Source organism: Chelonoidis abingdonii, chromosome 7, assembly GCF_003597395.2.
Source record: "Chelonoidis abingdonii isolate Lonesome George chromosome 7, CheloAbing_2.0, whole genome shotgun sequence".
Classification (NCBI taxonomy): Eukaryota; Metazoa; Chordata; order Testudines; family Testudinidae; genus Chelonoidis; species Chelonoidis abingdonii.
In genome coordinates, this window is record NC_133775.1 from 13,495,222 (window position 1) to 13,519,022 (window position 23,801).

The window sequence follows — 23,801 nt, forward strand, 5'->3', positions numbered from 1 at the left end:
CGAAAGCTGTTTCGGGTCACAAGAAACAATGTGTTTTTGGACGGGGCTTCAGACAACTCTCCAGCGATGACTTGGTTTACCTGGTATTTATCTGAACTTCGCTGATACTTTTCCTTTAAACCTCTCCCATCTCTAGGGAAACCACTCATCCCAGACTTTATTGCCACTCATGCAACGATCTGTGTGATGTCCTGCTTCACCTCTTAGAGGTGTAGCAGCTAGGGTGACCAGATAGCAAGTGGTGAAAAATCGGGATGGGGGTAGGGGGTAATAGGAGTCTATATAAGATAAAGACCCAAAAATCAGGACTGTCCCTATAAAATCGAGACATCTGGTCACCTTAGTGGCAGCCCACGATGATTGTTGGGGTAAGGATTGCAATAGAGTTTACAGCTCTACAGCAGAAATATTGTCTGCTGGTTTTTCCACAATGCCGTGGCAGGGGTAGAGTGAATGTCTTGCATATTTTAGTGGCAGCGAACTTCAATCACAATGAAACTAACTGGCTTGCCAGTTAGCAGATCGTACCTTTGCTGAAAAGATGTGGTAGGATTTTACACAGATCACCATTTGCACTCTGCTTGCCTTCTGCTGCAAACCTCAGTGTGCTGTTGTGTAGCTCTGCTCTGGAAAGAGGTCCTTGAGGTGGATGTTCCATGTTCACTATCCCACATAAAACGTGATAATGCCTAGCGTAAATTATGAGGATGTTTTCCTTGGTCATCCTATCACTAGTGCCAGTGGTGCTATCCTGGTGCCCAGAAAAGCCAGCAACCCTCACCTGTTCAGTACTGTGGTACTAAACTCTGAATGTGGTGTGACTGGCTTTCAGATTACTGATCATTCAATTTTGTAGTAGACTTGATCCAATGCTCACTAAAATCAGTGGGAATCTTTCCATTAAAGGCAGGGTCTGATTCAAGTCCATCATCAGGATAACAGATGTGAGCACAGAGCAAGCAAGCCTGTACTTTAATTTCTATAAGCTCTTTTTTTGGTGAGACATAATTTTGGAGCATGATGGCTTCTGCTGGGTAACTCTTATTAACTGGTGTAAGAGCAGCCCAAGGAAGGTATTTGCAGTGCACAATAAGTTGCCTTGGTCCTACAAATCCAAGGAATAACACTGTGCATTCTTGAGCACCATTTCCCAGCATGTTATCTAGTAACTAATTTACATAGATGCAGATAGGAGTACTCTGTAATGAGCGAAGCACGTTCCAGTGAAGAAAAGGCTCATTCCTAATCCCAAGGAGTTCTGGTGCATCCTGCATTTGAAGTTCTTCAGGGGCATGGCATGTTCATTTGGAGGAATTGTTCTCTTTGGGTCACAGAGCAGCCTGGTGCTTGCAGCGAGATCCTGGTGACACTGATACAGGTTTGGTGACGTGCAGGGCTGGCTCCAGCCCCAAGTGGCGAAGTGAAGGGGGGAAAAACAAATCAAGCCGATCAGCGGCCCTTCAGCGGCAGCTCATTTGCGCCGCTTCATTCTTTACCGGCAATTCAGCGGCGGGTCCTTCGCTCTCTCTCTTCCTCCTCGGCGGCAGCTCAAAGAGGAAGAGGGACTGAGGCTCCTGCTGCCAAATTGCTGCCGAAGACCCTGACAACCTTCGCCACCCCAAGCACCTGCTTCCTTCGCTGGTGTCTGGAGCCGGCCCTGGTGATGTTCATGAAGGTTTTGTGGGTCATTGCTTCGCTTTTGACTTCTTGTGCTACTAGCTGCACAAGACTTAATTAGACCTTGGGTTTAATTTGTGTGTGTGTGACTGACTTGGCCCCAGCACTCTGCCTGATTTGGGAGGAGGGCATTATTTCAGAGTGTTTATTTTTGAGGATTTTTCAGTTGAGAGAGTATGTATCCCTCTAATCCAGGGGTTCTCAAATGGGGGGTTGTGACCCCTCGGGGGTTACAAGGTGGTTACATGGGGATCATGAGCTTCAACTCCATGCAGCTGACAGCTCTGAGCCCCCATTAAATTAAATTACCCCCCATTTTTAATTTATAAGGGGGGGGGTGCTGAAACGCAGAGGCTTGCTGTGTGAAAGGAGTCACCAATACAAAAAGTCTGAAAACCACTGCTCTAACCTGTCTGTGTCTCTAGCACTGGGACCATACAGCCCTCTAGGGCAATTAGCAGAAAGTATTTGAGGGTTGGACCAGATAAATCTCTGAAAATGTAATAGCCCTGAGTTATGAAATACTTCAGGGGTAGGAATAGCAGGATGGGTAAAATGAGGGAAGTACGACACAGATGTTTGTATATTGCCACATTCTGACTGTGTGTGTGTGTGTGTGCATTCGTGCGCACACACAATGTGGCAATCCAATAACCAGAAATCTCATTGCAAGCCATATCACTTGAGTGGTGCATTCTGGGATATCTTCAGTGAGCCAGGAAGTAGGAGGAAGAGCTTAGCTATGCCCCACTTATCTGCTGTTCTCCTGTTCCCACACTACTATCCTTCTTCTGCTCTCTTCCTGCTTCCCCTGTTACACCTTCAGTGTGTTCTTTTCTCATGTACCTTCTGCTGCACTGCTGGAGAGAGCGCGCAGCGGCAGGAGTCAGAGTCACATGCATTCCTCCAAGCAGAGCATGGTGATGGCTGTGCGCAGTAATCTAGCTAGCGCAGTGATGGGAGAGACTTGTCATGTCCCTCCCAGGCAGAAACAAACTGCCTGCCCCTGAAATCTGCTGCTGCTGTCATCTTTCCCCAATTCACTTGCACCCCTGTTCTAAATCTGAATCCCATTGGTCTCGTCTGTGTGTCTGTCTGTCTGTCTCTCTCTCTCTCTTGCATCTTGCAGGCTTCCAGGTTAGCACCTTCATTCTTTAAATGAAAAAGAGGCTGTGTTCTGTGCACAGCTTAGCTTTCTGCTAAAAGGGGTAAATCTTCTGGCGTTCAAGGAAAGGCCAGCTCAGTTTGCAGTAGCTGTGTGGTATTAAAAATCCAACAACGAGAAGACTAGGCTCAAATAAAGCTATGTTGATCTGTTAAAGCCCTAAAAGCAAAATGATCTTTTGGGAGATGTGGAGGAGAGGGAGATCTTATTTGTATATGTAAACATCTGAGGCTTTTAGGGGGAGGGGTTGAAGCCCAGACGCAGGAGAGTTTTAGAATGAGGCAGTCATTTTGAAAAGCTGTATGTTGCAAATGCTCATACAGGCGAGAAACATTCCAGGATACAACTTGCCTAAAGAATAGCTTTCTCCATACAAGTCTAAGGCTGAGTCCATCCAAACTGAAACATGAGGATTATAAATGATCAAGTAGCAAACTTAAATCTGTATAAATGTTCTGGTCACCAAAGCAGAGCAAAAGTAACTGCTGAGTGAACCTCGCAGGCAACAGTTGGCAGAAGCCCTCAAAAGTTTGCGGGCAGAATTTTCAGAATTGGGTGCCTAACATTCAGTAGCTGGCTCCATATTTAGGCTCTTAAATACGTGGGTTAGAGTTTTCAAATTCGAGCATAAAGTGAGGCATTGGAATAAGTGGCCTGACTCTCTTTTTCTTCTTGCAAAGGCTCTGAGCACCCAAGACTTGCACTGATTTCAAAGGGGAGCTGCGGATACTCAGCATCGTGGAAAATCAGGCCACTTATTCCTGTACCTAACTTTAGGCAACTGAGTTGAAAATCCTGACCTAGATTCTCTTTTAAACAAAAAAAACTCTTGAGTCTGGAAATTTCCAGTGACCTGGCTGGTTGAGATTCCCAAGGCTTCTTGCTTCAGAAGGGCCAGAAATAAAGCAAGAACAACCTTTCTCGTGGCTTTTTTTTTTTTTTTTTGGTGGAACTTTTTTGCTTCTGGCACAGGCTGCTTGCCAGGAGTACAGAATGACACATGGGACTCAAGGGCAGGAGGGAATGTGAACTGAAGTTTGGGAAGGTTTTGAACCTCGGAGTCTGGTTTGAGCTTCCATTCTGCCTGTCTCTAAAGGCCATAAAAATGCTTAATAAATATTGTGGCCACTGAGATGATCTTGTGTTTTCTGTTTGCAATGGCATCCAACTTCCCCGCTTACCATTTGAATAATCCTGCAGACTGCCAGGGCTCTGTGGCTACTCATAAACCTTGTCCTGTGCAGCATGATGTAATTTAATCGGAGGTATTCCTCTCTCCTGACACAGCAGATAATGCCGTGTGATTGTGGTTTGCATAGATGTCAGGAACAGAGGCGTTGTCAAGCAGGAGCAGACCATTGGTCCTAGCCTTGTGTCATACTTCTGGCTGTAGCCAATACCAAAGGCATAAATTCTCCATAATGTCCATGGTCAGTCCAGTGCTATATCAGTGTGAGGGTTAGTGCGGGATGAGGAAATTCATTCTTGGTACCTATGGGTTTATCAGTTTATTTCCTATAGGTCTAGCAACACACAGAGCTTGTAAAAAGAAGGCGGCTCCGCAGAGACACATACTGCTTACTCTCCATCGCAGGTCTTGAATGCCGATTGGCTGGTTTGTAACTTTAAGGCTGACTTCTAAAAATAGTGTTCTGGCATGTTGCCAGTGTGGGGAGGTTAGGAAGTCACAAAATGGACTAGCAGGTTGGTTTGTGTTTTAAAAAGACTCCACAAGAGTTAACGAAAGCTGAGCTCCTCTTGGCATGTAACACTTGTGGCTTGTGAATTCCACGGAATGCAGTGATCCTGCAGTGCTCTGTGGCTAGTGGAGGACCTGGAATCCAGCTCACCCCGTGATGGCATGATATTTTTAATACAAATGTACTTGACACACATTGTAATCTCTAACCTGAGAATTGAACCATTTCTGGAACGTCGTATAACAGTAGCTATGGAAACGGAGCTCTCCTATTAGAAATGCGGGAGAGGAGGATAAAGCTGCTTTGAGTGACTGCGCTGTGCTCAGCTGTGCCAAGCCCAAAAGGACAGGGACGTTTCAACAGAGGAGGCTTAATTTTGAAAACAAAACCATTTAAATGTTGTTGTCTGCAGACTGTATGAAAGAGAAGCTGCTGCCACAAGGATTTTGTATAGAGAGAGATGCTGCTAGCTCAGACAGAAGAGAAAAGTTCAGGAACAAAATCTAGACTGGTGTGTCTGGTCAGTTACTCATCAGGGGTCAAGTTCATCCCTGGTATAACTTCACTGAGATAAAAGGACGCAGCATGATTGTCTAGTCTGTTTATAAAATTAGTTTTCTGAACCTGTCCTTGCTTTTTTTTGGGTGTTTTGTGTGTGTGGCTTTACAATCACAATTGCTTTTTGGTTGTCTTCCCTCCCCCCCCGCCCCTTTGCTTTGTGAAAGACTCAAATGGGAAACTGACTTGGAAGGGGAAGCTGTGAAGCTGGGTAGATTCAGCCACAAAGTAAAATAAATATGCTTCCCACCCTCCCCCCCAAAAAACAACGACTTTATTTATTGTTTAGGTTAGTGTCCCTTTACTTGGAGTTCCACTCAGGAACAAATTTGGCTTCATGAGTCAGAGACCTTCAGTTTGCATAAAGCCAAAGCAGCCAGACAAATGGGGAAGTAGAAAGCCCCAGATCTAGGGGTAATCTGGCTAGTAAAACATGGAGTTCTGAGAAGTACATTAGTGTGTTACATTCCACATCTTTAATAAATAAAATAGAAAATAGTATCATGTTTCAAAGAGCCCAGGGCTCAAATATGGTACACAGTAAGTAGCATAAACTACTGCGTGAGTTGCTGCTGTTCCTATCAGTCTGACTGTACACAGGCATGGCAATGTAGGGTCAGTATTTGATCTGATAGTGTTCAGGGAGTCCTGGAGTGGGCAGCCCTGCAAACAGCCTGTGCTGTGCTCTTTCTGATCTAAAGGCAGGTTGGTGGAAAACTTTCTATCTAAGCTGTTTTTAAACAGAACATTGGGTCTTTGACTAAATGACTCTTTTGAAAAGTGTCAGCTTTCTGTGGAGAATTTATATTTCATGCTATACTGAAAACTGAAATACTTTGGCTGGTAACTGAAATATTTTGATTTAAAAAGTGGCATTGTGGTGCCTCATGGGAGTTGTAGTCCCGGCTGCCCTATGCGCCCATTCTTTTTCATGGGATAAGCTCCCTGGCTGGACTATACCTTCCACAATGCACTACTTTCTCCACTCTGGGTGAAGGGAGGAAGTCCAGGCCCTGGCCTACCATGGGACTACAGCATCCATAAGGTGCCTTTTTTGAATCAAAATATTTTGGTTTTTATTGTTGAGCTTTTCCAAGGGCGAAAAGAATATTTTCTGCCCAGCACTACTTCCAGTTCCTGCCTGGTAACTAGAGGTGGGCCAGAACCGAAACCTCACCAGTCACTGCCACACCCCAAACTTTGGGCCAGTCTGGGTCCAGACCCAGTTTGTGGCCTGGCTTAAGCCCCATCTCCAGGAGTGAAGATTGATTCTTTGGCACTTGGCTGACAATTCTGCGAGTTCTTTGGGGCTGAGCACCAAGAAAGGGGCCTCTTGGTGCTATATAGATGATAAATAATGATGCCTAAGGCACAACTGTGCTAACCAGAAAGGAGAAACTGCCTTTTTGCCAGTCAGGTAAGTGATACATGCGTAAGAAGATGCCACTTTTACACAGGCGTTTTTCTGGTTACAGCCATGCTTTGGGAGGGATTTTACGAGTTAGATGCTCCATTCCATGGAATTTCAGGGTCACTGGGAAATTGGGGACTTACCGCCCTGGGGCTCCTTTGACACTGCCTGTCTTTGCATTCCAGTTGAGCAAAGTGTGGCTCTCTTCTCCCTCGAGGCTAATGGGGGGAAAAAGGAATCTTGCTTTAAAAAAATGGTGTTTTTTTTAACCTGGACTGTTGCATGTGTTCCTGCTATGCCTCCCCCAAATGCCTTGGAACAGGGGGTTATTTCTTAGCCACAAGCCTTGCAAGCTGATGCCATGGGGGCCTTTTCAGCCCTGAGCCTTAAGGGGGCAAAGAAGACGCTGCTTCTATCAATGGAGTGTGGGAGAGAGTCCCTCTCTCCAAAGCACTTTGCCTGAGATGGCCCGAGTCCTTTCTGCCCCTCTGCAAACCTGTGCGGGGTTGTGGCGTGGGGCAGGCTGCGGCCGGGCCCCTGCTCGCTGCTGCAGGGGCTGAGTTCCATGTGTGTTCTCCCTAATAGGGCTCAGCGTCCGCACTTCCCGCCGGGGCCCTGGCTGACCCGACGCTGGGCATGGAGAGAGGGGAGCAGTATCGCAATCCCACCGAGGTGCAGATGAGCCAGCTGGTGCTGCCATGCCACACAAACCACTGTGGCGAGCTGAGCATCGGGCAGCTGCTGAAGTGGATTGACACCACAGCCTGCCTCTCTGGTAAGCGGAGCTGTGCCACGGAGTTTGGCCACTCACCAGCTGTACAGAAGCAACGCCTGAGGGCTGCCAACTTTCTGAAAACCGAACACTGCAGCAGGAGAGCTGGAACCTCTTCCCCCCACCCCTGCCTTGTCTCTTCCCCCAAGGCCCTGTCCCCATCACTCGCTGCTCTCTCCTCTCCCCTCCCCTCCACCAGCTGGGCTCCCTCTGCCCCAGGGCTAGGACAGGAGCCTGCCTGCCCCCCAGATGCAGGTAGGAGGTGGCCCAGCTGAGCAGGGGCTGGCGTGGGCTGGTGACTTGGCGCCTCCCCCCCCACCCCCACAGCTATGGTAGCTGGACTTTTGTGTCCAGTCAGTACATGTGGGCAGACTCTGTACAGATCCCCTTTCAATTGGACTCTCTGATCGAAAACTGGACGTTTGGCAATGCTAACATCCGCTAGGCTAGCTCAGGGCTTCAGGGCTGTGTGATGAGGGAAGCCGGGGCTCAACCCTCTCTGTGGAGGAGGGGAGCCACACCGGCCTCGTCCTGTTCTCGCTGGGTCCTGTCCCTCGGGTCCGCAGTCCACTGTCCGGGCGTTCGGTCCCTGTGGAGCGGACTGGGACACAGCAAAGTCAGTAGGGGCCCTGCCTTGGATATAGGCGGGCACCAAACGAACGGTCCGCTATACCTCTGGCCCCTTTGGGGAGGGCAGGCAGCAACCAGGTCAATAGGGGCCAGCCCTTGGTTCGGGCGGGGCACCATAACACTAGTGCATAGGCTTCCGGCCCTTTGTGGGCAGGGCAGAAGCAGAGCAGCAATAGTTCATAAGCTCTGGCCCTTGGGCATTGGCCGAGCAACAAATAGTTCAGAGGGCTCTGGCCCTTTGGGCAGGGCAGAGCAGGCAAACAGTCAGGGCGGCCTGGTCCTTTGGGCAGGGCAGAGTCAGCAAATAAGTTCAGGAGGGCTCTGCCCTTTTGGGCAGGCACGGCAGCAAACACACGGTAGCTTTGGAGTGTGGGTGAAAGGGGATACTGCCACCGGTTACGGGTGGCAGGGGGACGCAAGGCCCACCCATCCTCTGCGTTCCAGCCCGTGGCCCTAGTAGCGGCGTCGCTGCGTGCAGTCAGTGGGGATCCAGCCCAAAACACACTGACAGCGCAATCAGTGTGGGATCCTGACCGAACACAACGTCATCGGCTCGGGCCTTCTGCGCTTGACTGTGGTAGCCGCCTCGGGCTACTTCCCATTCCCCTTCGCTGCCTACTGGTCCGCCGGGTCGTCGACCGTCATGGGCTTCTCCCAGTTCCGGGCCAGGGGTAGATCCAGTAGCACCTCTGGTAGCTGGGCCAAGGTCTGGTCGATGCTCCTCCAGGCCCGTAGTTAGGCTGGGTAGCCGGTGTAGTTCGCAGCCTCAGCGCGCGGTTGCTGCGGGTTGGGTTTGGCAAGGGCCCGATACCCTGTCCCGGGGCTCCGCAGCCTCCCACGACGAAGGGTCGGCCGGCACTTCTGCTCTGGCCGGCAGCTGAGCTGAAACTGAAGGCCGTGTGCGCCAGCTTTTATACTTTCCGGGTCGCCGCCTTGAAACTTTAGAGGCCCGGGGCTTCCGCCCGGAAGTTTCCGCCCTGGGGGAAGATGGCGGGGCTCAACCCTCCTGTGGAGGAGGGGAGCCACACCCACCTTGCTTACAGCTGCTTGTTAAGGTGGGCCAGGGTGGTCTGATCCAAATCATCTTTTGTGCACTGTCTGCCCCCTTGTTTTCTTTCACTCACGCTCCATTCTCGATAGGAACCGTCACCTTCCTGTTGCTGTGAAATCAATGGTGTACCCCTCATGTTCTCTATAGAGACTAGAGAACAGCTGTGGCCCTAACAAGGAATGTTAACCTTTTTAATAACTGTCAGATTTCGTTCCCAGGTACCTCAATACTGATCTTGTTCAGTGCTTGGTTTTGAAACATGCTATGGGACACCACATGGTACCATTCTCCTGGTTGTCTTCAAATGGTCATGGGTCCCTCATCTGTCAGACTTGCATGTGTTGTAGACTGGTTTTAGCGAGGCTGAAAGGTAGGTGTGTTGTGCTTTGAGAATTGCTCTTAATGTCTGCACAAGATGAGACAGTCAGCCTGATGTAGGCTGAAACAACTTCATTGAGAGGGATCTTGTTCCACCTAGCTCTTCCCCCCCCCCCAGTCTCCCTCTCCTCTCTGAAGTGGCCTATACTGATGAGGTACTATTAGCAAAGATGTCTAAATCCTAATTGTGGTCACTCTGTTGTGGTGCGGACAGGATAGCGCTTCTAGAAGTAATGTACGCCTAATCTTACAGGCATTTATTTAGCTCTGTCTTTGCTACAGGACTTTGCGTATGTGCTGTCTCTATGTACCTTTTGGTAGACTTAAGCAGAGCCAACTCGATGGATGATGTCCTGTGCTGGAGATGACTCTGTCTTGGGGTTGTAATCTACTGCGAGCAGACTTTCCTTCCCCTGCTATAGAAGTTTCAGTCTTTTTTCGTGGCTAATTACAGTGAGTGTGTCTTTGTCAAGCAGCTCTAGATAGTACTCGAAGGGTATTGACGTGCCATACCGTCGGGGCCAGAGTTCGTTTCTAACCACGAGATCACTGTGCTCGATCTCAGTCATGCCCACTTCAAGGTCTGCACGCAAATACAGTGTCCAGTTGTGCCGTGTGAACAGTTGTGGGACTTGTCTCTTAAGAGTTTTGCGCACATGCCTCCGTGCTTTGCGAGAGAGGTGGATATTTACTCTTTTCTGCGGAATTTATTGCTTTGAATCTTGGGGCCAATGTGTTAAGTGGAGGTTGATGCCCTTATAACTCAGATGAACCCTAATTGTCAGCATTTTACAGCGATTCTTGTCCGAGGTTAGAACGGTGTTGGTATATGAGTGTGTTCGGACTATTTGGGACGTTTGTTCAAGGTTCTGTATCTTAACTATGATACTCGACGAAGGGAGCGCAAAACACAGGAAAACTGTAAATGTGGTATAAGGGGGAAAGCAGATTATAATGTGGGACGTGATCTCTTAGTCGCTTAATATGAACGGCGTTGTGATATATGATGTTTTTTGTGTATATTTTGTTTTCTGTGTTGTGTCAGATTGTAGTGTCGGGGTGAATGAGGACAAGTATTGGAGACTTTCTGAGTATGCCTGTCAGAGCAGGTAATGTTAGAGAGAGGCTCAGGTAGCAACCTGGTGTCCAGGATGTCTTGGACAAATCCTACTCTCTTTTCCTGTAGCCCCCCCCCCCCCCCAGCTCCCTCTCCTCTCTGCCCATCTGATGAGGTCATAAAAGCTCAATCTATAGGGATGGAAGTTGTTGTGGACAGGATACCTCTGAGAATGGACAGCCTAAAATATAACAGAGAGCTAATATTACAGTCTTTGCTACAGGACTTTCGTCTGATCAGGTATTAACAGAGCAAACGTGAGAATATGCAGGAACAGCATTGGTTAAAAACTAGCGAGCAGATTTGTTCCTGCTATTAGAAAGTTTCAGTCTGTTTCCTGGCTAATACAGGAGTGTTCTTGTCAAGCAGCCTGTAGTGACTCAAGAACATGAGTGCCAACCTCGGGGCAGACTTCTATTCTAACCACGAGGCATCACTGCCTGCATCTCAGTCATGACACCAATTCAGCAAACAGTTAAGTGTGTGCCGTTGAAACCAGGGGACTTGCTCTTAAAGTTTTGCACATGCTAGTGCTTTGCTGGAGAGGGATGGGATTACTCTCATCTGCGGAAATGTTTTGCTGAACTGGGGCCAAAAGGAGGATGCTAAACTAGATGAACCCATAATCTTGTCAGATACAGCAGTTCTGTCCCAGTAGAACAGGGTGGTGTATATGAGTGTGTTCGGACTATGGGACGTTGTTCAAGAGTTCTGTATCTTAACATGACCACGAAGGGGGAAAACAAACAGGAAAACTTAAATGTGGAGGGAAAGCAGATAAAAGGGGACGACTGATCTAGTCCTTAAATGAACGGGGGGTTCAGATTATTGGGGGATCAGATATGAAGGAGACCTGGGGATGCAATTCAGAATAAAACATCAGTGAGATGGTGAGGGAACTCCTGGCAAACCGCTCTCATGGGAGTTGTCCAGAAACAAAAGAAGTGAGATCCCAGTCGGATTAGCGTGGAAGAGGATCCTGCTTCTTTAAGAGGTGGATGGGTAGATCTGAGAGCTCTCCCAAAGATAAGACAATTGTGCAATTTACTGTAACGAAACTCTGCTCTAAGATTAAGACTCTGATGCCATAGTTTTAGAATTCGTCTTTCTGGTCTGGGAGATGGGTCCGTGGAAGGCTCCTATGAAGTGGTCCACAGAAGGAAAAGATTGGAGAACCCCCTCTTAGAAAATGTAATGCTGGCAGGGCCGAAATGGTGACGTTGTTTCCCTGTGTGTATGAGAGACTCAGATGTCACTGTAATAGTCCTGTAGGTTAACTGGCTGCGATGTCCAGCTGTTGGTGCTGTCACAGTATGGTATTCATACAGTGCTTGCTAAGGCTGTGTCAGCACTCGCAGTACCATGTTTTCAAGGGTTATCTGTCAGTTACATACAGCATGGCTACCAAATTCACAGTCCGTTTTGGTCAACTTCATAGTCATAGGATTTTAAAAATAGTACATTTCATGATTTCAGCTATTTAAATCTGAAATTTCATGGTGTTATAATTGTAGGGGTCCTCACCCAAAAAGGAGTCTGGGGCGGGGGTAGTGGTGGTGTCACAAGATCATTCATTGGGTGGGGCGGGGTTTGCGGTACTGCTACCTTTACTTCTGTGTTGCTGCTAGCGCCGACGCTGCCTTCAGAGCTGGGCAGCTGGAGAGCAGCGGCTGCTGGCCGGGATCCCAGCAGAGCCGCTGCCAGCATCAGTACAGAAGGAAGGATGGCATGGTATGGTATTGCCCCCCATACTACTGCACTGCTGACTGCAGAGCTGGGCACTAGCCAACAGCCACTACTCTCCGGCCACCCAGCTCTGAAGGCAGCGCAGAAGTAAGAGTGGCAATTACCAACGCCTCCCCCCAAAATAACCTTGTGACACTCCACCCCCCCAACTTCCTTTTGGGTCAGGACCTCCAATTTGAGAAATGCTGGCTGCCTCCATGAAATCTGCATAGTATAGGGTAAAAACACACAAGACCAGACTTCATGAGGGGAGACCAGATGTCACGGTCCGTGACACATTTTTCATGGCTGTGAATTTGGTAGAGACCTAAGCATAGCTTCTAGCTGAAACTTGGCACACAGGGCCTTTGCCTGCTGTCATGCATCCTTATCAAATGAGATTGTAAAAACTCAGTGGGCACTGGGATTTTAAGTAGAATGTTGGCAAGAGCTTGATACACGATGCTGTCCTTAAGTGGGTTTCTACTTCGGGGATTGCACTTTCAAGAAAGCTTTAGAGGGAGGACGGGGCCGTCATTAGGGCACTAGGCTAGGATTTGGGAGCCCAGGGTCAATTCACTGTTCTGCCACACACTTTCTGTGTGACCTTAAGCAAGTCACTTAATCTCTCTGTGCTGCAGTTCCCCATCTGTAAAAATGGGGATAACGGCACTTCCCTACCTCACAAGGGTGTTTTGAGGCTAAATACACTCTCACTTGTGAAGCTTTTTAAGGTCTGCTAATGAAAAGCACTGTATAAGAGGTAGGTATTTGTATTTCTAGAACCCATGCTCTTGGAGATCTTCAAGCCACAGGAGATAACGAGACCAGTTTCCAATGTATAGCTAGGATGTCTTTAAAATATAAACTATCCACCAATTGCTTACAAGATAAATACACATCCTAACAACAGACAAGAATGTGGAAGGAGACTGGAGAACACAGATATAATTTTTAAACATGTAATCTAATTTATCTCTGTTTAGTAGAATGTACAATTGGTTTAACTGTTACGATATGTTTGACAGATTTTAGGGGGAAAATCAGCTAAGAAAACTGCTCCATTAACTTGATCAGTATGTCTGTTGCCTGGAAAGATCAGACAGGTAATCTGTATGCTGGCCAATGTTAAGCACATACAGCCTTTGATTAAGGGAAGTACAAACGGGCATCTTCTCTGTGTAACCTGTGGAGACCCTCAACATAAAGGGAATCTGTCCAGTGTGTGTAGGACAAATGTGGATCTGCAGAGACAAGGGTTACTGGTGTCTGTTCAGTCTGCAAGTAGAGTTGCAAGAACAGAAAAAGTCCACTTATTTGGTGCACTGATTATATGAAGATAACTGATGCGGTTTGTTCTCCTTTTTAGCCGAGAGACATGCTGGCTGCCCCTGCGTCACGGCTTCTGTGGATGATATCTATTTTGAGCACACGATTAGGTAAATGCCTTGGTTTCCTCTCTTGCAGTTTGCTGGCTTTGAAAAAAGTCTCTTTGGCATGCAGCAAATATTGAAGAACTGGAGTTTGTACACTGTGTTAATTATCCCTTCTATTCTGGACAAATAAACCACACCCCCTCAACCCAATCCACAGGGAAGGGGAGATAATGTAAGACACAGTGGCTTTGAACCCAGGGTCTGAGATGGGGTCTGCAATATACCTACACGTTAGGGCTAGAATCCCCCTGGGGTCTGACAATGAACAACCTCATGTTACTTTTCTAATAATATTGATGTTTAGGTCATTTGGGAGGCTCTTGCTTGGTTATCCTCCTGGTTTTTCCTCATAATCTATCTGCTCTTCTATTTGTTCAAGAAACCCTCTTTGGTTTAGAGTATATCTGCACTGCCAAAAACTCGCCTCAGCAACCGTGGCAGTGAGTCTTAGAGCCAGCTCAACTAACTTGTGCTCATGCCATGGAGCTAAAAATAGCAGTGTAGATGTTCCCGCTTGGGCTGGAGGCTGGGCTCTGAGACTCATCCCCTTCACAGGGTTGCTCAGCCCAGGCTCCCGCCCGTGCGGAAATGTTTAACGCTGATATTTTTAGCCTCCCAGCAAGAGCCCAAGTCACTTGACCCTGGCTTTGAGCCTTGCTGCTGCAGGGATGGCTTTTTTTTGTGGTGTAGACATAGTGTTTATAGCTCAGGAGACAAATCTGTCTGTAAATAACTCTGTAGCACCTTTTTCATTCAAGGATCTCCCTTGACAACCATTAACTAAACCCGATAACACTCCAGGAAGAGTAGGTGAGGAGATATAGGGTCGCTGCTTCACCCACAGCTGAAATGCAGCCAGCTCTGGGGTGGAACACAGAAGTTATCTAATGGCATGCGGTAATGTAACGTTCTAGTGTGCAGCCAGAAGTGAAGAAATACTTTAATTCTAAAATCCTTGCTGTCTCTGTAAGCTTTGTTGAATGAAATACTGTACTGCACTGCATGTGGACTTATTCATAATCTTTCTGGCCTACAAGATCTAATGCCTCCTACAGTTAGAGAGTTGTGTGTGGCTCTGTGAAGAACTGAATGGATAACTTCAGATCCAGCAAAGTTTCTGAACTTTGAGTGCAAGCAATCCAAGATACCACTTCCCTGCAAATGTTAATACTGCATTAAAGGCTACCTGTGATTTGCAGGTATTGTATTATTAAAGGGAGACACACAGTCCATGGGCTCAGGCCAACATTTGTCGATCAGCAGGTTTGAGAGCTGTAGGTACAAGATATCTGAATGTCCTCAAGCCCTTTTACAATTTAGAAAAGGTCAGTTAGTTCATTGCATATCTTCCTTTCTTCTAACTTCCATGGGATGACCTAGGAGCTACTATCCCAGTTAAGGTGGACAAACCCTTTACTTTAGGTGCACAGAACTGTTGGCCATTACAGATGGTTGGTTACACTGACACAGTTACCGTTATAAACCATCCTTATGGCTCTAAATGCACAGCTGCTCCTGAAGGTAGTGGCTGCATCCATCAGTCATGTATCTTCTGTCCTATCAGACCTCCTAGGAAAATCCTGATGGTGCGTTAACTGCTAAGGGACAGTCCCTTAATGGGTATACTGATTCAGATAGGAGAGCTGACCTGAACCTTGATTCAAACCTGAAGCCAAACCTTATCAGAGGCTCTTTTTTAAATGCATTCCATTTATTTTACATCTGATTCTTGTCCCAGTCAGACCCAGGAAGGCAGAGGATAAGTGGTACCTGTATCTCGAACCTGACAGGAAGTAGAAGGCATAGCATCAGAAATTTTGTGCCAGTCTGTTCTCAGGAGACACGCAGCCAGCTGTTGAGCCTTGAGAGCTTGAGATGAGCATTCAGTCACCTGTTTGGATTGTTTTCTAAACCAAACCTTGACGTGTGTGTGGTTGTCTCTCAGCACTAACCTGCAGCGGCTGGAATAGAATATTTAGCAGCAAACTTAGTGAACTAATAATAAGCTAGATAAAACCCCTCTCTTTTTTTTGAAAGAGATCCAGAAGGACAGCTAGTTCAATAATGTAGTGGCCTAGGATTAATTACAGGCATACCAGTCATGTACTCGGGGCTGGCTCCAGGCATCAGCCCAGCAAGCAGCTACTTGGGGTGGCCAACGATAAGGGGCGGCATGTCCGGGTCTTCGGCGGCGGGTCCCTCACTCCGTCTCGGAGTGAAGGACCTGCTGTTGAATTGCTGCCGAAGACTGAAGCGGCAGCAGTAGAGATGCAGATCATGGCTTTTTCTGCGTGGGCCGGCAAAAACTCTGGAGCTGGCCCTGCATGTACTGTGTGAAAAATCCTTTGGCAAAACCTCTTCAGTGTTACAGTACCCCAGACAGGACATTAACATGTCATATGTTCAACCGTACTTTGTTGCTCTGTCTATATTTTATATAATGACAAATGACATCTAGATGGCTCAGAAATTTGGAGTAGCTATGGAGCCTCCCCCCTTCAGCAATAGTTCAAATCTGTCCTAGGCTGGTAGTGATAAAAGTTTCCACTTTGGCTACTGATAGGTGGCCTGTGCGAAATGATTTAGGTATTTTGGTCCATTTCCTAGACCATCTTTGTGTGAGATTGACTAGATGAGAAACGGAGCCCTGTTCCTAGAAGCAGGCACTGCCGCTGCTAACTTTTAAGTGGATGAATGGAGATCTGTCTCGTGTGCTATTACTTTGACGTCTCTCACCAATCCTCCATTTAGTTTAAAATCTATGGCAAAATCACAAAGGGAATCCAAGGTAGTCACCAATATAAGTAAAAATCAGATTAATACAAGGAAATGTTTAATTTGTGAGAACCTTTAAAAAAGAATGATTGGTGGTTTTGGAATCTCCCACTAATCTTGTGCTAATTGTGTTAATAGACTTGGATTTTATTTGATGAGATAAAGTGAAAAATGGCCAGGTGATTAAAATAATTTCATCTTGAAGACCAATTCCTCTGCATTCTGTCTGTGTTCCAAAGATGGAGACACCATCATTTAATGTGCAACCTTTATTTGTTAGGAATTTATGGCCCTTGTTATGTAGACAGCTGATAAATAGAATGCCGTTGGAATGGACAGTCTTACCAGGATGTCTTAGAGAGTGCTCTGAGGTGGCTTAAAAAAGTTAAAGTAACTAAATCAATCCTCTGGATTCAACCACTTATGCTAAATAAGCTTTAAGCACAGGTATTTGTGACTTATTTTAACATTTCCTTTTAATTTTGTAGTCTGTGGGTAGTCTAGGTAGCAGTTGGACCCAGTTGCGATAGAGGGTATGAAGAGATCTTAGCTAGCTAGCTAAGACCTTCAACTCCCAGCAGCCACTAGGAGCAGGCTTCAAGCTCAAACCTGTTTTAAACCTGCCAGCCCCAGTGGCTGATGGGAGTTGGCCACCTTTTTCCAGGGCAACTGTTGAGTTATCTACTCTGCATGTAGTAGGACTGAAGAAGATCCAAACCCAAGAGGGGCAGAGAGAGATTCCTCTCCCCCCTGAAAAGTGTCTTGTGTTTGTATTTGTTTCCAGGCTTAGGCCTGGCATTACTTGTCAGCTAGGTAGAAAGGCAGATTGCCATCTCATACATCAGTGCTCACTAGCAGTCCTCCCAATAAGAGTTTCTGCAAATGTTCAGGGAAAACCCATCAAGTTTGGACCTATATAGATTTGGACTCCATGGTGGAAACCCAGTAATCCAGCTGACTTGCCCTTGCTGGTTCTCCACTGTGGTGCAGGGAAAAGATCCCTATATGGAAAATTAATTTGCTGAAAATGAGTGAAATCTCCTAAAGCTGGTAGTTTTTGTTTTGGGAATCTCCTTTGCTGCCTGGTATGATGATAGTTAAGTGCCTGATGTAGCAAATTTTTGAGTATGGGAAAGTTGGAGTCCAAACTAGATCTTCCAAGTAGAGATCACAAAACCTTTCCAGAGGCATTTGGGGTGGAGAGGGGCTGAGAGGTTCTTGGGAATTCACCTGCATAGAAACCAGGAATTGAGGCTAATCCTTGCTATTCCTCCATTAGGCAGATGTGAGGGAGACAGTTGAGCCCTGCTAAACTGAGTGGGATGGGAGCAGGATTACAAGTGGTCCTGCACAGGGCTCTGGTTGGTACCACTCCAGTGACTGGCCATGATAAAGAGCCAGAATCCTCCTTTTCCCAAGTCATGGCGCTGTCATAGAATCAGGGTTTGAAGGGACCTCAGGAGGTCGTCTAGTCCAACCCCCAGATAGATTTTTACCAAGTTCCCTAAATGGCCCCCTCAAGGATTGAGCTCTCAACCCTGGGTTTAGCAGGCCAATGCTCAAACCACTGAGCTATCCCTCTCTCCCACCCTGCCATTACCAGCTTGTCCTGGGCTGGAAGCTTAACGTTGCTCTAAGGTCTCATCCTCTTCACAAAGAAACCTTTTAATGAAACCTAAACTCCTGTTTTTAACAATTGAGTCAGGGGACTTGATATGGACTAGTCACATTGAGCTTCATGCTAGGAGCAGGGTTGACCCCTGACTAGCTGACGCTGTCCTTTCCCCAAATGTGCTGTGGAGAATCGCGTTCAATCGTGTTCAGATCTCCTAGTGACGATGGGCCAGGGCTGCGTGTTCCTGCATGGTGGTGTACTGAACAATCTGGAGAATGTGGTTAGCCAAAGAGTTATTTTCCTGGAACGCTCTTCCCAGGGGGTCACTCAGGAGTCCAATCTCAGCTTAGAACAAAAGAGGTAAAAACATCTCAGCCCGTGTTTTTGGGCTCCCAGGCTGGGGCGGCCCCCAGGGAACAATGGCTCTCTGCTACTTTGACTTCCATGGCTGATTTTGGTGCAGACCAAGACCTTGTACGGCACTTGGAACTGTCTGGCAGAGAAATCCAGCTCTCTGGGACTTCTGCCTAGTTGGGGGAGTCAAGGGGACCTAGTGATCTCACTAAGTCCATGTGTGCTGTGCTGTTGGTTTCTGCAGCCCTTCTATGTCTCTGGATGATTGGGGGCACTGTAGAGGTCAGGATATCTGCCCCCTGCTTCCACCTCCCTTATCTCTTCATGTCTTTTGTTCCACACCTGCCCTGTTACCCTCTTCTCCTTGCTCCTCTTTCCTTCTGTGTCCCCTCTCCCTTCGCTTTTCTTTCCATTTAGCTGATCCCTTCATAACTAAACCCAGCCCCCCCCAACTTACGGGAACTAGTGTGCGGTTCATCACATTGGTCGTCGTTCTGCCCTGTCCCTCACCCGGTGTCTGTCTTGTCTAGGTGGACTGTCATCTCTTTGGGGCAGGGGACACCTGCTATTTTGTGCTTTGTACCACGCCAATCACCTCCTTGGCTGGCCCTTAAGCATTACCATAATAAACAGGATTAATAATAAACGTAATCTGAGAGTGAGAGGCCAAAGGATGAGTGGGGAATTCTGGCCTAATAACCTGGGTAGCCCTTTCGGCATTAGTGCTGCAGGCTCATGGGAATTGGTGCCTGAGCCGCTGTTGTCAGGTTAATGGGCTCCTGTTGCAGAGAAAGAGGGACTGGAACTTTTAGAAGTGATCATTACAATTGGTGCTATCCAGCCTCATGTGTGGTCACTGCCTCAGGGCGGTGTCTGCTTTGCATAAAGAGCCAGCAGTAGTCACTTGCATGCACACACACCTCTTGGCCATGGATGGAGAGAGAACTTCAGTAATAAAGCATGTGTCCCTCCCACTTGAGTCTGGAAGCCATATGTAATTAGCAGTCTGCTACAGACCTTGCAGCCAGCCACTAGGACACCTGATTACATGTGCTGTGTCAGTTTGTGTACACGTGTTTGCCAGGACTTGTGGGCCAGCCATGTGTATCTTTGGAGAAGATCCATCATGTAAAACGTGGTGAGGTGGGAGGGAACGTTGGCAGCAGGGACTAAATTTGAACAATGTAGAGCTCTTCTGCCATCTTTAACTGTGGAGGAATAACCTGAAACATGAGGTCCTGTTTCAATAAGCTCATCTAGATTGATTTCACTGGTATCTTAAAGCAGGTTGGAAGCCCACTGTTGTCTGTGCCATAACATTCCTGCCTTTAGTCACTGCTACTGCAGGAGTGTTGGGATTGCTGAGCACACAGAGCTTCAGAGAAGTTCTGAAACTTCCTTGGGGCAATAACCTGCCCCCTTGGAAAGCTTTGTATGTTCACCACTCCAGAGGCTTCAGTGAGCACTGTGTGGGCCAGGGGCTGACCTGCAGGAATCCATTAAGGGAGTCTGTGGTAGAACCTGGAACTGACCCCAGATTTCCGCAGCCCTAGTTCAGGGCCTTGTGAACACTGCTGTCCTTCCTCTCAAGGTGGACCTCATCCAAGGTCCTGATCCAAAGTCCACTGAAGCCAAGGGAAGCCTTTATATTAATTCCAAAGGGCTTTGGATCAGATCCATAGTTTCTCATTGTTTCCTCTGTGTGCATGGTGTGTTTTATTTCCCCCTCCATACACCCCACAACAGGGGAGAGAAACGCATTAAAAAACAGGAAAATGTGATTTGTAAAACCACAGATATTGACGTGGGTAGTTGCAGTTCCTGAAACTACTCACTTAGCTTTTAAAAAGAACTGACTAGATTTCAAATTGACAGTGTCCCTTTAAGCATGTGCTGGCATGTGTGTAAGAGGGCTCATCTGTGGGTTGATCTCAAGAAGAGACGTGTGAGTTAGTTCATGTACCCTGGCATCGGCCCTTAGCTTTTCTGGCACTGAGCTGTATCAGTCAATGAGGTGCAAGAAGTGAAGAGGGAAAGCTGATTGGGTCTCATGGGGTTAGGGGAGCTCTAAGGCCAGAGGTCTGTCCCACTAAGGCTTTGACTTCCTGACTCCAGTTCTCTGCATTCTAATGCAGTCTACAGCAAAAATCAACATGAGCAAATGGAAAACTAGTTCTAAAAATGCACAGTATTGGATAAACAGAGAACCCTCGGCTAGGCAAGTGGGCAATCTGGGCCCACTTTCCACCATGCAAAGTGGGAATGTGTTACCACTTCTTCCTAGTCTCCTTCCACATCCCCTCCCTTTGTCTTCTGAGTTTAGCCCATTCACCTTATGCATCTTATCGTAAACGTAAAGTGTGAGCTCTCTGGGGCAGGAATTGTAATCTTGTTACCCTGTTTGTATAGCTGTTACCACATTGGGACCCTGACCCCAGAGTTCCCAGTCAGGGTGACAGCAACAGAAATAATCCATGAATCCAACAAAATCAAAGCTTATTCCTAAAATGTGGTGAAGTGAGTTCTGTAGACTATGTACAATACACCAAGAGAAGACAACATCCTTGGTACCCATACTCTCCTTTTCTTTTGTATAGACAGATTCAAATAATGCCTCCCTGGCAGCAGCAGCATGGGAAGAACAATGTCTGGTATGAATACGGAAAGTTACAGCAGTAGACTAGATTTAGCGGCTGGCCTAACCTAGTGGTGATGTGTGATAGTAGCATTAACCTGATTGACACCAGTGTTCCATACCTACTGGCTTTGACATGCACTGAGGCCATTCTCTTAAACTCTGCATTTTTTTTCTATAATCAGAGATCACTTTTATGTCAACACCAAGCCAACCTTCACTGGATTTGAGACGAGCCGGGATTCCCAAGGAGGTGTGATTGAGAGAGCTGTTCATGTAAAATGTAGCGTTGGCTGGCTGTTCACAGCTCTGGCTTCTAGAAAACGTAACTAATGAGATGTAGCATCTCTCGGACCAAGGGCTCATGTCTGTGCCTACAAACTCTCAGGGTGGCTCCCAAAATCTAGGGTGTTCTGCACCTTGTAGGATTGGGCCTTCAATGTGCACTGTATCAGAGAGAGAGATGGCTTTCCTCACTAGGTGGCCACAAGTATGGCATGTGTCACTCTCAGCTGGAATGAAATTTGAGTGAAACTTTACAGTACATCCACTTCCATACTCACAAGTTTGCTGCAGTGATCACAAATGGGAATCATAGTAATATGTCAGCTTTTTGTAAATTGTTTTCTTAGAGCCAGCTGATGCAGCAACACTGACCATGTAATCCAAGAGTGCCCGGACTGTTATACTGTAGTGCCTGTTACATCCTGCTTCTTACTTAAGATGGCTAAAACTGAAATAGCTCTGAAGGAAGGAGAATACTTCTCTATTTTTGCATGTTGTTTGGTCAGTTTCCTTGTTTTCTCTGTAGAGTCAGTCCATCAGTTTCCATGGGTCTTTCACTTGGGGGACAGAAACATTTTGAAAAACAAGGAAATGGGATTTTAAATCCCCCAAAACTAGTAAAGATGCTTTTGGTGGTAGAAGTGAGATCTGAAATTACTTTGAATCCAGCTCTTTTAAAAACTGACTAGATTTCAAATTAACGTTTGTCTTTTAATAGGCTGATTTACTTAACTTTCGCATTTCTTGACTTTTGAGGGATTACCTGAGCCATGTTGCAGTAGCATTAATTAACATTGGTTTTTTTGCCTTTAATTTCTAGTTGTGGGTTTTTGTTTTGTGTTTTTTTTTGTTAAAGGAGATGGGAGGATGTTCAGTTTTATATCACATTAGTTGGCAAAGTGTAGCTGGTGTCTAGCAGTATCCTAAATCAAGAAATGCACTTTTCTGAACAGGGATTGGTCTGATTTCTTTGGGGTGGTAGGGTATGTGCGTGAGTGTACTTTTATAGTTCATTTAAGGCCAATATGATAGCACTGCACAAAAGCTGTTGCATTTCTTATCAATAGAAGAAGGTACCTGCATTTCTGCTCCTGATAGTCAATCTGTGAAAGGTGCTGCTTTCTGTTGTAGCACTGTTGGTTTCCAACTTGTGCATTGTATCAGAGGGGTAGCCGTGTTAGTCTGGATCTGGAAAAGCCCTGGAGAGTCCTGTGGCACCTTATAGATTAACAGACGTATTGGAGCATGAGTATTCGTGGGTGGTATTGGTACTAACGTCTGTTAGTCTATTAGATGCCACAGGACTCTTTGTAACTTGTTTTGTGTCTCTAGCAAGGTCGATTGGCATCTTCCACTGATATCTTGTTGTATTTTTTTTTTTTCCCCAGTGTTGGGCAAGTTGTTAACATCAAAGCCAAAGTAAACCGAGCCTTTAACTCTAGCATGGAGGTTTGTATGCTTTAACTCGCTATCTTGTGGGGCTTCCTATTCTCCAGCTTTACTGTGACCCTGCATGCCAGTGCTACTGTGTACCCAGCTCTAAGGGATTCTTCTCTTCTTTTTCCTTACCTTTGATCATGTTAATAATCTAGTAATAATCCCTAGAAGGTGATTCTATTCTGCTAGTCTTTGGTGTGTGTTTTGGTCTCCTTTGTTCAGGGGTGTGACTGTGTATGATCTGGGATGTGTGGTTGTCATTTTGGTGACCAGGGGACTAGCCTTGTGATCTGTTCACTAGAAAACCGTGTAACTTGCAATGCAGTAGTTGCTCTCACTGTTTCCGTTCAAAGGAAATCAAAATTATCAATTGCTAAACTGGAACCAAGCACCAGGGTGGTGCGTAGAGCTAGCCTACAAACACAACCTCTTCCTCTCCCAAATAATTCTACACTGGATTTGAATCCTCAGACTTTCTTCTCATGTGGTGCCTTGTCGGGTTATTCAAACCCTCTTTTCCCCCAATAGAAATAATTCAAACTGAATGTGTCTCCGCTATCTATCACATTCTGTTCAATGCCTTTCTGTTGTGATCCCCTCCAGGTTGGCATACAGGTCAGCTATGAAGATCTGTGCAGTGGAAAGCAGTGGATTGTGTGTAAGGCCTATGCTACTTTTGTTGCACAAGGCAAAGCAACTGGCAAGGTAGGAACCGATCCTGCAGAAATTAGGCTGGTGTAATTTCTACCTGTCGGTTCTTGGCACTGACAAGAACCTGCTTTTGGGATCTGATCCAGCATCTATTGGAAAGACATCCAGTCCTTCAAAGGGCACTGGATTAGCCCCATAAAACCAAGTGAAGATTATTTTTTTTTTTTTTATGTGACACCACTGATATCTGCTGAAACTTTTAAGTCTGACACAATGTAATTCTTAGTTGTATTTTTGTAGCATTTATGACCATTCTTTGGCACATGTATGAAGACAGCGGGTCATTTTTGTATTGACTGTGTTTGTATGTGTTTTAGCAGAGTGGGGCCCTGATCTGACGGGCCTCAAAGTGCTACCAAAGTGTCAGTG

The 23,801-nt window shown here is 46.6% G+C and overlaps 1 protein-coding gene across 2 annotated transcripts in view; it reads left to right on the plus strand.

Moving 5' to 3' along the window:
- ACOT11 (acyl-CoA thioesterase 11) overlaps positions 1-23,801 on the plus strand; it is a 69,450-nt gene that overhangs the window by 17,684 nt on the left and 27,965 nt on the right. The window contains exons 2-6 of one of the 2 annotated variants that reach the window (XM_032766911.2): positions 7,097-7,286; positions 13,554-13,623; positions 20,962-21,015; positions 22,673-22,733; positions 23,325-23,426. In XM_032766911.2, the coding sequence (XP_032622802.1) occupies positions 7,148-7,286; positions 13,554-13,623; positions 20,962-21,015; positions 22,673-22,733; positions 23,325-23,426 (426 nt within the window). In that variant the 5' untranslated portion in view covers positions 7,097-7,147. The remainder of the gene's footprint in view (positions 1-7,096; positions 7,287-13,553; positions 13,624-20,961; positions 21,016-22,672; positions 22,734-23,324; positions 23,427-23,801) is intronic. The other variant, XM_032766912.2, reaches the window with a different exon arrangement.